We start from the raw sequence: 16,780 nt of genomic DNA, 5'->3' as shown, positions 1-16,780 counted from the left end.
GTTAGAAAATATATTAGCTATGGGTTTTCATTGATACCCCTTATCAGATTGAGAAATTTCCCTTCTATTACTAGTTTGTTGGGTGTTTTTATCATGAAAGGGTGTTGGTCTTTGTCAGATGATTTTCCTGTATTGAGAAGATCACTTATTTTCCGTTATTAATATGGTGTGTTACATTGGTTAGTTTTTATATGTTGAACCAAGCTTACATTCTTGGATTCAGTCCTACTTGGTCATTTGCAATCCCTTTAATATGCTACTGTATTCAGTTTGCTGATGTTTTATTGAGGATTTTTATACCTATTTTTGTACCTTTTATATGTTGAACCAAGCTTACATTCTTGGATTCAATCCTATTTGGTCATTTGCAATCCTTTTAATATGCTACTCTGTTCAGTTTGCTGATGTTTTATTGAGGGTTATTTTGTACCTAATGTAGGGATATTGGCCTACAATTTTATTTCCTTGTGAAGTCTTTGTCTTGTCTTGGTATCAGGGTAATACTGACCTCATCAGATGACTTAGAAGATGTTTTCTTTTTATCTCTCTTTTTTTGGGGGGTGCAGGGAGAAAGAATTTGAGAAGGCTGCATCTTAATTCTTTAAACATTTGGTAGAACTCATCATCAGTAAAGCCATCTAGTCCTGGGCTTTTCTTTGTGGGAAGTTTTTTGATTACTAAATCTCTTCACTCGTTATAGGCCTCAGATTTTCTATTTCTTCTTGAGTCAGTTTTGGTGATTTGTGTGTTTCTAAGAATTTAACCGTTTTATCTACACCATCTAATTTGTTTACATAACAATTGTTCATACTATTTCCTTACAATCCTTTTATCCCTATAAAACTGTTAATAACAGCCCTCTTTCATTCTTCAGGAAATTGAGTCTTCTCTCTTTTTGTTTATTGATGATTCTAGCTAAATTTGTCAAGTTTGTCGATCTTTTCAACATCTTTTGGTTTTGTTTAAGTTTATTGTTTTTTTATTCTCCATTTTATTTCCAATCTAATTTGTATTATTTCCTTATTTCTGCTTGCTTTGGATTTAGTTTTCTCTTGTTTTTCTAGTGTCTTAAAGTAAAAGGTTAGGTTATTGATTTGAGTTTTTTAAAATAGTTTTTAAATTTTTCAATTATAGTTGACATACAATATTAGTTTTAGGTGTATAACATAGTGGTTAGACTTTTAAATAACTGACAAAGTGATCCCCTGATAAGTTTAGTACGCACCTGGCATCATACATAGTTATTACAATATTGACTATATTCCCTATGCTGTACTTTATATCCCTGTGACTGTTTTTATAACTGGCAATTGGCACATCTTACTCGCTTCCTTCTTCTACCCAGCTTCCCCACCCCACTCTGGTCTGGCAACCATCAAAATGTTCACTCTCTTAGTGTAGGCATTTAAAGTTATAAATTTCCCTCTGAACGCTGCTTTTGCTACATTCCTTAAAGTTTTGGTGTATTGTGTTTTCTTCTGTCTCAAAGTATTTTTTGATTTCCTTTGTGATTTTTTTTTTCTTCCTTTGACTCATTGGCTTCTTTCTTCTTATGCCAACATCTGGAAACTGTCAAGGCAGTTAGCTAGTACAAGTGTGAGGCTCACTTCATTTGTTTCCCATTTCTCAGGGATCACTGTCCTTTGTTTTCTAATATCCAGTGTCTTGAAACGTTATTTCATACGTTTTGTCCGTTTTCTCAGTTGTTTCAGATGAAAGGAGAAGTCTGGTCTTTGTAACTCCATCTCTGATAGAAGTACAAGTTGGTTTCATTTTTAACATTTAAATCTCTAACTGATTTGAAATAGGTGAGAAGTGGATCTAATATTATCTTTTTGCATATGGCTATCCAGTAATTCCAACTTATATAAAATTTAAATCAGTAATCACTGACTTTAAAAGTCTCATCTCTTTGCCACCTTTTTTTCTTACTAATTTCTATATCAGCTTTCTTTTTTAGATTTTCTATTCTTTACCACTATTTATTTTGTTTATTCATGTTTTAATTTTTTTTAAATATTTGGGGTAAGACTAACTTTGTTTACCATAATTGATCTTTTTCAGGGTTCTTTGTATCATCTTGCTTGTTATTCTTTCAAATAACAAATTTTAAAATCACAGTTATAAATACAGAGTTCTCTTTTGAAAGTTAATTTCTTAGCTCTGAAACTTCTTGTGTTCTGATTACTACGCATTAAGACATATTAAGTAGGGACTAAGTCTGGTGACATTCAGGAAGAATAAGGGGAGAAATTAAAATATAATTATATACTCAGAATTAATTGCTCTTGGCTTTAACAGTCTTAAGAGGTATTTAAAACAAAAGATCAAAATTAATAAAACTATTATGTTCATTGAATTTGCAAGTATTTTGGAGCCTAGCACACATATGTACAAATATATATGTATGTAGTTAAACATTAATAAAAAAATAATACAATGAATACCAAAAACTAGGTTTTTACCAAGATTCCAAGGTTCATTTTTAAACACCTAACATTATTTTAGGTTTCCAAGTATACACTTGTGTTTACCGTCCTTGAACAATATTTACATTCAGTATGCTGGCTTAATTTTAGATTGATTCATTCCTACCATGAAACTCATCTAGACTTCTTTTTATAGTGTACTCCTTGATAGCAGAAACCATGTCTATTTCCTTTATTTGTCAAACTCAAAGTGTAAAGATCTCTTAGGGGAGTTGTGGATGTAATTTAAATTAGCACTTTTTAGATTTGCTTTATTTATATTCCTTTTTAGATTTTAGGCATGTATCATCAAGTAATATTTCTAGCTTGGAAAATTCTTCATCATCAGTAATTACAAATATTAGAGATTTTAACGAATGACGTAGGTAGGAAAACAAAAGGACACCGATTTTGCTCTCAAGTTTTTGTTTGTTTGTTTTTTTACCTATTTCTACTCAGAAATACTGAAAAAAAGTGACTAACAATACTATAGCCAAATGAATCAGAGAGACAGTAACTTAACATAAATTTCAAAAGTATGCTATAATGGATCAGGGAACTTTCATGGCCAAGGTTGAATTAGAGCTAAGGTTTTTAGGTATCCGTAAAACTTGGATGGATAGAAAGAAAAATGGAAGAAAGGGAGAAAATGGAAGAGATAAAGGCTGGGAGGCAGAACGTGACATACTAGGTTTTATGTCAGTGGGTGACCAGCCTGCCTACGGTTTTATTAGAGGAGTATTAGTAGATGTAGTAGAAAGGTACTAATGACAGTTGATATTGATGACTTTGTGCCAATCATTGTGCAAAACACTTCACCTTTTTTATCAGTTAATCTTCACAAAGCTGCAGTAGATGATTTATTACTATTTTGAAAGTGAGAAAAATTACTTTTAAAGAAATTAAGATACTTGCTTAAAGTCAGACTTCTAGCGAGAGTCAAAGCCTAGATTCAAACCACTTGACTTCAAAGTCTGTGCTTTTAACTACTGCATGTAAAACTGCTGAGTTATATTTACGTAATGTAGAAGATCTTGGATGCCAAGCCAATGTGATGACACGTAATTATTCTTCTTTAATGTGTATAACAATCATGTAAGGGGCAGCTGGTTAGCTCAGTTGGTTAGAGCACGGTGCTTTCAACAACAAAGTTCCTGGTTCAATCCCCACATGGGGCACTGTGAGCTGCACCTTCCACAACTAAACAAATACTTGACTTGGAGCGATGGGTCCTGAAAAACACACTTAAAATAAATAAAAGTTTAAAAAAAAACAATCATCTAGAGGCCCTTTACCAAGAAATCTTTCAGCAGATTTCAATTAATCTGCTTAAAGTTGCTAGCACATTTTGAGGTCGCTCAAAATGTAGACTCAGGAATATTGGGAGATGCTAGAATTTCAGTGCTAAATTTCAGAAGACTGAAATAGATGATCTCTCTTTTCTCTTTCTTTTGCATTAGGCAACACTGGACTATGGAATGTATTCTCGAGAAGAAGAACTATTAAGAGAAAGAAAACGCATTGGAACAGTTGGAATTGCTTCTTATGATTATCACCAAGGAAGTGGAACATTTCTGTTTCAAGCTGGTAGTGGAATTTATCATGTAAAAGATGGAGGGCCACAAGGATTTACTGTAAGTTGGTATTACTACTTGTTAAATCTGTTTTTGGGTCCTAAAGTTTATTTACATCCAAATCAGAAAGGTAATTAAAAAAAATTCTGTTTACCCATCAATTAAGAAATTTAGTTATAAAGAAAACAAGAAATTTGGGTATTAATTTCCAATTACAATAATATACAATTTTAAAATGCTAAAACACTTGCTATGTGGGAATATATAGTAAAGGGCATCAATGCCCACTTTCTGAGTAAGCGCTGAGGAGGATTTGGGAAGATAATGTTATGACAAAACATTTCATTTTTGGTTCTCTTAAAAGCTTAATTCATCTTAAATGGTTTTAAATGTTTTGATTTAGTCCAGGCAAATTCTTTATGTGCTGTTAGAACTATTTTTTTGATGGAATTGCGGTGGTCCTGGCTTTCGTTACATTTTTATGAGCAAACTATTTCATATTGGTAAAATTAATTGGAAATGTTTAATAAATAAAATATTCAATAAATAAGTGTTTAATAAAAGTATTTAATAAACAATAACTATTAAACATGTTAGGGCAACAAAATTTATGAAGTGTTATTATATTGTCTTTATTTTCTCTCATCTTACCCCCTTAGCTTCCTAATTCATAGTAAAAAAAAAAATAAAAAATAAGTCCTTTTGTATATAAGTTAAGGCATATGAAAGTATATTTTTCTGGGGAGCAATTATCATAGCTGACATTTTACTTGGAATTACTGTTCATTTTATAGGAAGGGTGCCTGCAAATGAGTATGTATGTATCAACTTGTACCTGCCTTAAAATGTTGTTTACTTTTCTAGCAACAACCCTTACGGCCGAATTTAGTGGAAACTAGTTGTCCTAACATTCGGATGGATCCAAAATTATGCCCAGCTGATCCAGACTGGATTGCTTTTATACATAGCAATGATATTTGGATATCCAACATTGTAACCAGAGAAGAAAGGAGACTCACCTATGTGCACAATGGTAATGCATAGTTCTTCAAATCCAGTTTCCTAAAAAGTATTTTTAAAATGGAATTTGCTTTTGCTTATGTTTTGAAATTGAAGCAAGCTGGGTGATCCTTATAATTTACATTCAAATCTTTAAAATTAAAAAAGAAAAAAAGCAGCATAAGTGGTATGTACCACTTGTTTTAATGTTCATTCTCATAGCTCAACAGTAGCACCTATGACATGATGGTTCTTTTCTCCAAATAAGACTGCCAGAGTTTCCCCAAAACTGTTGTCATTAAAATAAAATTTTAATTTAAAAATTTAATCTTGTTTTTGGGAAACAAACAGAAAAACCTAATACTATAAGAACTACCTGAAAATGTATCTCCCCTTTTTGGAGAGCCTGCGTACTTTGTCAGAAAAAAAAAAACTGTAGAACTGTGTGTATTGTGGAAATAATTTAATTTTTATTCAAGTGACCATAATTCTAAACACTACTCAAAGTGTAGGAAAGATGTGAATGTTTTCCTCTAAAGCTTTCAATACAAATGAAAGATGGGAAATGAAATAGTGTATTGCTTTTTCTTTGAACATGTAAAACAGAGCTTAAGAATAAACTCCATATTGAAGGTTACTCACTCTAAAAATTCATTTGTTCAACTTTTGCTTAATCTGATGTTCACAAAGCTGATTTATTGCACATCTTAATAAATTATTTTAGAATGTAAGTGTATTGACAGCAAACAGTTTTTCATCATTAGGATAATCAATATTGTAGAAGAAACCTTTCCTGAGTAATTTACATTGATAGAAAGACCTCTGAATTAGAAATCAAGAAATCTGTTCTACCTATTCAGTCAATCAACAAAAATGCATTAAGTTCCTGTGTGCCAGGCAGTGTGGCAGGAACTAAGGATACAGGATTGAATAGTTCTAACCCTCAAAGAAATTATATAAACAAATAAGAAAACAGGATGATAAGAAGCAAACATAGGATGTTACGAGAACACCAATGAGTGTTATTGATCAGGAAAGGCTTCCCATAATATATGACACCTAAACTGATCTTACATAGTGGCCACATGTTAGCCAGTACACTCCAGGTGAGGGGATTGCATGAGGAAGGTTGTGATGCAGAAGGCACTATGGTGTGTGCATGTAGTTAGAAGCGGTCTGCTGGTCCTGAAGCATAAGGTGTGAGTCAAGAAGTAGGGAAAGATAAAGCTAGCAGATCAGAAGAGCCAAGGCAGAGGTAGACTATCTCATGTAAAGGAACGTGGTCTCTATCATGATGTGGGGATCCATTGAAAAGTTCTAGCAATTGAGTGGTGTGGTCAGAATCATATTGTAGATAAATTGTTCGGGTATTTTGTGCAAGTTGTGTTTAAGAAGCACAAGACTAGAGACAGGGACACCAAAGCTTGACTGTTGCAATTATCCATGTTTTGTGATCTAAAAGTAGAGCACAGGCTAGAGAAGAGGAAGTGGAGTAGAAAAAATGTTAAGTAAAAAGTACGTGGTTTGGTATTTAATGGGTCTCCATGTAGAGTCACGAAATCAGAACAGCTGCCAATGGCATTAGAAAGATCAAGTTGGTAGTTAATAAATCTGGGCTGGAAATCTTTGCAATTTTTTCATGCTTTCAACAAACTTTGAACACTGACTGTGTACTAGTTATTGTACTTAAGGCTAGGACTGCAAAGCTCTAACAAATTAGGAGTCAAGAATTCTGTTCTAACTAATCAATCAATCAAAAATACATTAAGTTCTTGTGTGCCAGGCAACGTGGCAGGAACTAAGGGTACAGAATTGATTGACTAGGACATAGTTCTGGCCCTCAAGGAAACTATAGAATTAAGGCTTTTCTTTTTTAGCCTATTTCTTTTCTTCTGTAGAATTGTTTCCCACACAGGATTATATTGAAGATTGGCAGAATTTAAAGTAGGAAGTACTGAAGCACTGCAAAATGCTGTCTGTATAGTGTTTTTCTTTTCTTTTCTATGTAGGTATGTGGTATATTATTTTCAGGATTAGTATAGTAGTTAAAAATACAATCTAGAACCAGACTACCATTTTTTAGCTCTGTGACTTTTAAGTTATATAACTTACCTCTGTGTTTCCATATCTGTAAAAAGTTTAATAGCATGCCATCATAGAGTTGTTAGGATGTTTTAATGAGGTGATATTTGTGGAGTGTTTAGGACAGTGTCTGAAACATAGTAAGTGCTGTGTGTTTGTTTAGATAAAAAGGTACGTAGAGAATGAACGTCATCACTCATATTCCCCTTGTTCACAATAGGTTTTCAAGTGAAAGTCTGCTTTTGATGGGTTTAGTCAGTCAGCATGTACTTGTTTATTCTCTGCCTGGTATGGTAGAGGAATTTAAAAATAATATTATACCAGCCTCTACTCTCAAATGACATTTCTTATTGGAAGAACAAGATGATACCATTTATTCATTTATTAAATAACTCTTAATAATTGAAATCCGTATAAGTGATAAGGAGATACAAATGAGTGGTACCTATTCTAACATCTAAAGGAGAATGAAATATGAAACAGCTTGGGGGACATAACTTTGGGATAGTTGAAAGATCTAAGAAAACTAAGCATTGGTTTTGGCTGTATCATTAATTCCAAAATTCAAAAAACTCTGAAAACTGAGCTTAATTTTCATTAGCTTGGGGCTAAAACTCATTTGGTGGCAAAACCTGACCTGAACTGACCTGAGGATATTTATAATCTTAATCCTACTTAGTGTGCCTATTCATATGTTTGTTACAGGAATATTGGTGTATTTGATTACAGGGTATTTGATTACCCTGCTGGAGATGTTACATAATTACATGGTAGATGTACAATATATGAAAAATCCCCAAAATTCTGAGTTCCGAACACTTCTGGACTCAAGATTTTTGGATAAAGAATTACTGGTTAGACTGCACATTAATTTTAGACAATACATAGATAATAAGAATACATTGAAACTTGCCTATAAAATTAAAATCACTATGTGATATTACTGTAAAACCATTAGACTAGCTAAAGTGAAAAAGATAACACCAGATGTTGGAGAGGAACTTTCATATATTACCAGTAAGAATATAATACAATACAAATACTTTGGAAAACTCTGTATGAGTTTCTTACAAAGTTAAACATACACTTCCCAGCCATTCCACTCCTGGATCTTTATTCAAGAGAAATAAAAACACGTCCACAAAGATTCTTATATAAGAATGATCATAGCATCTTTCTTCATAATAGCCAAAAACTGGAAGCAGCCCAGATGTCCATTAACAGATAAATGGATAAAAAAAACAAAACTATGGTATACAAGGAACTACTACTCAGCAATAAACAGGAATGAATTGCTGATACATTGGTAGAGCAACATGGCATGGATACAACACTGATGAATCTCAAAAAGCAGACAGATATAAAGTATATACTGTATGATTTCATTTGTATGAAATTCTAGAATATGCAAAACTAGCCTGCGATGGTAGAAATCAGTGGTTGCTTCTGGGCAGGAATGGACAGTGACTGGGAAGGGGCGTGAGAAAACATCCTTGGAGTGTTAGAGTATTCTGTCTTGATAGGCTGTGGTTATACAAATACAGACATTTTTCAAAAATAAAAAGTACACTTAAGATTTTGTGAATTATAAAGCAATTTTTTAAAAAAGCTTCTCCATAGTCTCACTATTTGGAGAGAACCACATTTTGGATTATATCCCAATACTTTTTAAAATAACATATTTGTATAACATTTTTATAAATGGAATTACAGTGTACATGCTATTTAGTAATATGCTTTTCTTTAACTCAGGTATGTTGTAAACATTTCCCCATGTCATGAAATCTTATATAATTATGGCTTTGTGGTGTTACTGTTCTTGTTTTAAAAGCAAGAGTTCCCTTCAAGCTATTTGCTGGAAACTTAAGTGTAAAATAGATCAAAGCTGAGCTGCTCTGGTTGAATGGGAGGAAGGAGAGAGAGGAGGAGTGGTGAATTACAAGATCTTTAAGACCCATTCTAGATCTAAAGATGTACTTTCCTTATGTAGGAGAGTTACAAGTCAACATGATCCTTTACATATATTTTTTTCCATGTTCTAGCTAAATGGAAAAATAACAACTAATATTTATGGAGCACATACTATGGTTCAGGCTTTGGTCTAAGTGCTTTGTGTGAATTAACTCATTTAATTCTTGTAACTTTAAAAGGTAGATTCTTATTCCCGTTTACTAATGGAATGCTTCAGTGGAATGAGATTGGGTGATTTGCCCAAAGGTCAGTCAGTTTGTGACTGATGGAGCCAAGATTTGACTTCAGTCCATTTGGCTCCAGAGTTCCCCACTATTACAGCTGCCTTTCAAAATAAGCTGAATCATTCTGTTTTGTACCTATTAAAAGATAGATAACGTCCTGTGATAATTTTGCCTTTTCTGTTTTTCTAGAGCTAGCCAACATGGAAGAGGATCCCAGATCAGCTGGAGTTGCTACCTTTGTTCTTCAAGAAGAATTTGATAGATATTCTGGCTATTGGTGGTGTCCAGAAGCTGAAACAAGTAAGGGTGTTCAAAATAATGCAGATCATTAAAATACTATGAGATTCAACTATCAATTAGTTAAATGCCCAGATTCTAGATCCTGAATAGTAGAGTCTGAAGTGATGAAGATTGGATTCTACTAGTAGTTAATTTAGAATATACAGGCTACATCCCACCATAATGAAGTCTAATAAAAACAATTGTATTGTGGTTCAGTGGCTCAGGTCCTTCAACTACCCTTGGCAATTTCTCATCTAGAAGTTGGTCTTGGTAATGTTGGTGGCAAAATAAATACCACGCCTTAATGAATTGCAGGGTTGACTAGAGAGTCTGCATGAACAGATGGCCAAATTAGTGTATGAATGGATCAGAAAAAAGAGCACAAATTCCTCCTTTTTCTTAGTGAATTTACAAGTATTTACTGCCTGAGAAATAGCTTGCTAAAGCAGTGGGTTTCAAACTTCCTGACCATGACCCAGTTAGAAATTTGCTTTACATTCTAGCCTAATACATTGTACTTACACCGTAAATATAAAACTGAAAATAAATTTCATGAAGCAAACTTATCCTTGTGTGTAATTATTCTGATGTATATTTTTTGTTCGTTATATATTTTTTTTAATACTGGTTATGACCCATTAATAGGTTCTATGACCCAGTAATGGATTGTGGCTAGTATTCTGAACACTTTTCTAAGGGACCACGAAAAATATTTATTTTTAAGCCATGTCTTATATTTGGATTTTTGTTTTAAGATGTAAAGTGTTTTGCCATAACTGTGTTTGTCAGAGCAAAATTTTGCCATGATTAGAGAAACCATTCAAAAAAACTGGATACTATTTAAATAGCATTTATTTTGTTATAGGAAATACTGTGAATGTTATTAAATAATTCATTTTTCAATAAGGAATGCATTTTAAGGTATGTAAGGACTGGAGTTCTTCACGTGTGTTTTCCCGGGTCACCATGGTTAAAGGAGTAACCTTTAACAAGTAAAAATGGCTTAGCAGTAACTCACATTGCTACTGCAAAGACTAGTGTAGTGATATTTTCATACATAAAAGGCAGCATGTTTTATATGTAAATTATTTTCCACTATGGGAAATACAGTTCTGATTACTTTCTGGAATAATTCTTCTAAAATTTCAATATTTAAATTCCTTTTAAGCTCCCAGTGGCAGCAAAATTCTTAGAATTTTGTATGAAGAAAATGATGAATCCGAGGTGGAAATTATTCATGTTACATCCCCTATGTTGGAAACAAGGAGGGCAGATTCGTTTCGTTATCCTAAAACAGGTACTGTATTCCCTTGGTGTATTTATATTCACTAATTTCTACTTTCCAAACAAGATTCTCTCTGTAATCCAAAATTATGGTCAGCATTGGTCATTTACAGCCCTTAGTAGGGATGGAATGTTTATTGTCCCTGAAGCAGATTTTCTAACTACAAGCTGATCCTTTTTAATTATTTTCAAAGGTGAGAAGTGCACAGAACTGGTTATTTCAAGGAATGAATAAAAAGGTGTCTCTTTAGGAAATAGAGATTTTAAAACGCTTATGTCTCTACTAAATTGGTAATTTTCCTCTTTTTGCCGTTTACAGCATTTCAGTTATATTAGGTTGGTGCAAAAGTAATTGCAGTTTTTGCAGTTATTTTTAACCTTTTAAACCACAGTTACTTTTGCACCAACCTAACAAAATCATACAGAATTTCCCCTTTTTTAATTTCATCCTGACTCTTGATGTTTTTCAGCCTTTTTTTATACCCATATTAAAAACTATGAATTTGCAGTAGAATTCTGAGATTCTGACTCTCAATAAAGCTCTGACTCTACAGTATTTCTGATTTAAGTTTAAGAGGATTGATCTGGCAAAATTAGTCTGAATAATTCTGAATATGCATTACTACTCATTAATGTTTCTTTCTAAAGGCACAGCAAATCCAAAAGTCACTTTTAAGATGTCGGAAATAATGATTGATACTGAAGGAAGGGTAAGTATAAAATGTTAGGGTTTTTGTTTGTTTGTTTGTTTTTGACTCACTGAATTTGCTGAGACATACATAGATCATGATTTCAGGTTGTCCTTATTTTCCACTTTGAAAACTTTCTGCTGGTTCCCAAAATAGGAATATGGGGATATGCATATTTACCACTCCTTTCCAATTGTTTCTCCTCTTTGTCTTTGTTAATTCTCTAGATCAATATTTTAAAAATATTGGTTATAGACAGGTGAGTTACCTTCTGTGTTAGATACATGTCTACGGTTTATTAAATATCCTACATTTCTCTTAATAAGGCTATCCATTTGGACAGTCAAATGCTTATAAGCTGAATGCACACAAGATAAATTACAGATTTAATTAAGACTTTTTAAAACAGCTTTATTGAGATATAATTCATATATAATGCAGTTTTACTCATTTAAAGTTTAAAATGGTTTTTAGTATCACAGAGTTGTGCAGCCATCACAGCAGTCCATTTTAGAACATTTTCATCACCCCAAAAAAGAAACCCCACATTCTTTAATTATACCCCAATCTCCCTATGCTCCCCAGCTCTGGGCAACCACTAATCTACATTCTGTCTATAGATTTGCCAGTTCTGGACATTTCATGTAAATGGAATCATATAGTCTCTAGTCTGGTTTATTTCACTTAGCATCATGTTTTCAAGCTCCACCCATGTGACACCACATATCAGCATTCATTACTTTTTATCTAATACTCCATTGTATAGGTAGACCACATTTTTTTAATCCATTCATCAGTTATGGACATTTGGGTTGTTTCCACCTTTTGGCTATTATGAATGTTACCATGAATGTGTGGACGTACGTTTTCATTTCTCTTGGCTAGATAACCTAGGAGTGGAATTGTTGGGTTGTACAACTTTTATGTTTAAACTTTTGAGCCAAACTTTTCCCCAGATGGCTGCACTATTTCGTATCCCCACCAGCAGTGTATAAGGTTTTCAATTTCTCCACATCCTCATCAGCACTTGTTACTTTTCGTCTTATTTGTTATACCATCCTAGTAGGTTTGAAGTTGTATCTCATTGTGGTTTGATTTACATTTTCCTGAAGGCTAATGATACTGAGCATCTTTTCATGCACTTACTGGCCATTAGTGTATCATTTTTGGAGAACTGTCTATTCAGATCCTTTCTTTGGTCATTTTTTTAGGATTTTTATTTAAAATATTGCTATCATACAATATTAGTTTCAAGTTCACCATACTTATTCAACATTTACATACCTAAGGAAGTGATAACCATAAGTCCAGCAACCATCTGATACTGTACTACACTGTCATAATATTGTTGACTCTATTCCCTGTGTTGTACATTACATCCCCATGACTTATTTGTTTTATACCTGGAAATCTGAACCTCTTATTCCCCTTCTCCTTCTCCCACCTTTTTAACTTGAAATTGGAGTTGACATCCAATATCATTGTATATTAATTTCAGGTGTAGAGCATAAGGGTTAGACATTTATATAATTCAAGTGATCTCCCTGACTAGTTACCCACCTGGTACTATGCATGGTTACTACCATATCATTGACCATGTGCCCTATGCTTTACATCCCCTTGACTACCAATTTTGTAACTACCAATTTGTACTTCTTCATTCCTTCCCTTTTCCTCCCTCCCCCCACCCACCTTCCATTTGGCAACCATCAAAATGTTTTTTGTATCTGTGAGTTTGTTTCTGTTTTTTTTGTTTATTTTGATCTTTAGAGTCCAGACATAAGCAAAACCACATTGCATCTGTCTTTTTCTGTCTAATACTCCAATCAGCACAATACCCTCTAGGTCTATCCATGCCGCCACAGATGGCAAGAACCCATTCCCTTCCATGGCCGGGCAATATTCAATTGTATATATGTACCGCCTACTCTTTATCCATTCATCCATCAGCAGAAACCCAGGCTGCCTCCATATCTTGGCCATTGTAAACAATGCTGCAACGAACATACGTATACACACGTCCCCTCGAAGTAGTGTTTTGGGTTTCTTTGGATAAATACCCAGAAGTGGGAGGACTGGGTCCTTCTTTGTCTCTTTTTATCTTTTGCTCTTTTTTTAATTGTGTTGACAAGACTTTTAAAGGAAAAAAAATTTGCTTACCCAGGGCCTTTTCACTAATACATTACACAAATAATATTTTAGGCTAAAATATAGGGAACTAGGGACTATATTTTTCTTAGACACTAGAGTCTAAAGTGTTTAAAACTTGATTTTACCAGTTATCATCAAGGGTTCTGTTAGTATAAATTCATGAGGAAAACTTTTAGGTTGTGCTAATTTTTGTGGTTAGAACTTTTTTAGGCATAAAGAGCACAAATATAGGTAACCCACAGCTTACTGCTGGTTTTGCTCTGTTCTTCCTGCCTCTTTACATACCTAAGTCTGAAAAAGTATCATGCTGTTAAAGGTAAGGATTTAAGTAGACTAGTAAATTGATTCTTTAAGTCCTTTATAACTAGATTCCTTTTTTCTGTTTCAATAGATTATAGATGTCATAGATAAGGAACTAATTCAGCCTTTCGAGATTCTGTTTGAAGGAGTTGAATATATTGCCAGAGCTGGATGGACTCCAGAGGGAAAATAGTGCGTATGTTAAATTGTCACTTCTTTACAAATAATTTAGGATCCAGAACTTTAGAAATGTCTGTGCTATTGGGTTTGCCTTAGAACTACCTTGACATGTAAATTTGCAGTGTAGGTACTTATGCACAAAAAGTTTTTCCTAAACTAAGTGGACTTGTGGATTTGTAATCCTGTTAGCATAGGTACATTACATTTTCATTCTCTTACTTAGCCAGTCATGGTTTCACAGTGTGATGTGAGGTTAAAATAGTATGACTTAGGGTGGCTAGATGGCTCAGTTGGTTAGAGCGCAAACTCTGAACAACAGGGTTGCCAGTTCAATTCCCTCATGTGATGGTGGGCTGCACCCCCTGCAACTAAGATTGAAAAACAGCAACTGGACTTGGAGCTGAGCTGCGCCCTCCACAACTAGATTGAAGGATGACGACTTGGAGCTAATGGGCCCTGGAGAAACACAGTGTTCCCAGTATCCCCCAATGAAATCCAAAAAAAAAAAAAAAAGACATCAGTCATTTAAAAAACAATAGTATGACTTTAAGGCTCACATTAACTGTGTATTTTTAAAATTAATTACAGGGGAAGTATTTGTAGAGCTTTATGTGAGGATGATTCCATACAGGTCTGTGTCTAATACAGACCCCAGGAGCTTTATGAGGCTGTCATTTGTTGACACTAAAGGGAGAAAACAATGTCAAATGCCGTCTGATTTTGACAATTTAAAGAAAAGTGCTTTTAAAAACTCTATTCAAGCTTAACTTTTAAAAATAAGTGTAGAATAAGCTAATACTTTTAATTGGCTGTTTGTGAGTGATAATTTAACAGATATTAAATCAAGTTTTTTCACTGTGATTACAGAAATAACTGACAGGTACTAGGAGAGAGAATAGGGGAATATTTACTTTCTATCTTCACTTGCTTTATTTTTGGTTCTTTTATTTGTTTAGTGCTTGGTCCATCCTACTAGATCGCTCCCAAACTCGCCTACAGATAGTGTTGATCTCTCCTGAATTATTTATCCCAGTAGAAGATGATGCCATGGAAAGACAGAGACTCATTGAGTCAGTGCCTGACTCTGTGACACCACTGATTATCTATGAAGAAACAACAGACATCTGGATAAATGTATGCCTCTTCTCCTGTACTGGGTTACATATTTTCTCAGCATGCTAAAGCAAATGAAGTTTTATAGCAGACTATTAAAATGAAATTTTAAGTTCAAAGTAACCATGAATACTATTTACTTAGTTTTAACATTTCAAATTGGAATGATGGTTCCAGAATGAAATGGTTTGTAGATAGAAAGTAGATGCCATTGAAATGGCATCTCTACCTGAAGATTTGCCCTTGTTTTTGGACACATCAGATATTGAAAACATAGCCTCATCAATGCCTCTGAGGGGACCACAAGTCTTGTCTAGAAAAGACTTTCTCTTCTGAGTTGGCAAACTATACCAAAATATACCAGTTTGGGATTGACTTTTGCAGTTTCCAATTGTGTGGGGAAAACTTAAGATATAAAATAAATAAAGCCATCTCACTCCTCTGCTGAGTATAGGCTAAAAAGGCTGAACATCTGTTTTCCCTTCAACTGTTAGAATATTTCTCTTTGGAAAAGAAATATTAAGAAAAAAATTTTTTTCTCATTTATTTAATAAGATACCATTAAACCTCATGCCATTTCAAAGGATTACAGAAATGGTGAGTAAAAAAAAGCTGTTGGTCATGTTTTTCTTCATTTGGAAACATTTATTTCTCAATGGATGAAGTCTTTCACTAAAGTAAGATAGATATGAAAGGCCCAGGCAAAATCTGTAATTTTAAATATACTATAGCCCCTAGCACTGACAGTTATTTATACTTCAGAGTATGTTTATCAAGTAATTCTTTCTCTAGCTTAATTGAATTGTTTATGTAGTAATGTCATTAATGTGTATAGTAAATTAAGCTATTCATTTTACAGATCCATGACATCTTTCATGTTTTTCCCCAAAGTCATGAAGATGAAGTTGAATTTATTTTTGCCTCTGAATGCAAAACAGGTTTCCGTCATTTATATAAAATTACATCCATTTTAAAGGAGAGCAAATATAAACGATCCAGTGGTGGGCTGCCTGCCCCAAGTAAGAAATCCTTTTTTATGTAAAAAAGAGAAAATGTTGGGGGCAGAAGGTGGGAGGGGTAAGGGTAATGTAATGTCTCTTTTGTATACTTTATCATCAATACTTGCTTCATTAAACTCAATACGTAAGTTCAACTAAAATATAAATGCATGTGTAAACACAGGACAAAGGTGTTTTTTGTTTTTACAAGTATGTTCATTTTAATACCTCCAATACCCTAATTGGAAATCTACATTCCGGGAGTTGTGAGTTGCCATCTACTCTACCATCTTGACTCTGCCCCATAGGACAAGTTCTTGATAGATATATAATAAAGTATTAATAGTGGGTAATCTCTGGGTAGTGAGATACTTTTTACTTTCTACTTTTGCCTTACCTGTTGTTTTTAATTTGTTTAAAGTGAGCCCATATCATTTTTAGATTTAAACAGCTATTTTTAAAATA

General features: G+C 33.6%; 1 protein-coding gene across 5 annotated transcripts in view; it reads left to right on the top strand.

Moving 5' to 3' along the window:
• Positions 1–16,780, top strand: part of DPP8 (dipeptidyl peptidase 8) — a 51,976-nt gene that overhangs the window by 12,618 nt on the left and 22,578 nt on the right. For all 5 annotated transcript variants that reach the window (XR_012494711.2, XM_074327555.2, XM_019725578.3 and 2 more), the window contains exons 5-12: positions 3,929–4,102; positions 4,907–5,075; positions 9,508–9,618; positions 10,769–10,897; positions 11,533–11,594; positions 14,116–14,216; positions 15,161–15,338; positions 16,177–16,336. Coding sequence is in view for 4 of the 5 variants with exons in the window: in XM_074327555.2 (XP_074183656.2) it covers positions 3,929–4,102; positions 4,907–5,075; positions 9,508–9,618; positions 10,769–10,897; positions 11,533–11,594; positions 14,116–14,216; positions 15,161–15,338; positions 16,177–16,336 (1,084 nt within the window). In the remaining variant the exon portion in view is untranslated. The remainder of the gene's footprint in view (positions 1–3,928; positions 4,103–4,906; positions 5,076–9,507; positions 9,619–10,768; positions 10,898–11,532; positions 11,595–14,115; positions 14,217–15,160; positions 15,339–16,176; positions 16,337–16,780) is intronic.

The sequence above is a fragment of the Rhinolophus sinicus genome, chromosome 3 (assembly GCF_057876585.1).
Source record: "Rhinolophus sinicus isolate RSI-liver-muscle chromosome 3, RSI-T2T, whole genome shotgun sequence".
Lineage (NCBI taxonomy): Eukaryota > Metazoa > Chordata > Mammalia > Chiroptera > Rhinolophidae > Rhinolophus > Rhinolophus sinicus.
The sequence above is the reverse complement of the archived record's forward strand: the minus strand, read 5'-3'. Positions and strand labels throughout refer to the sequence as shown.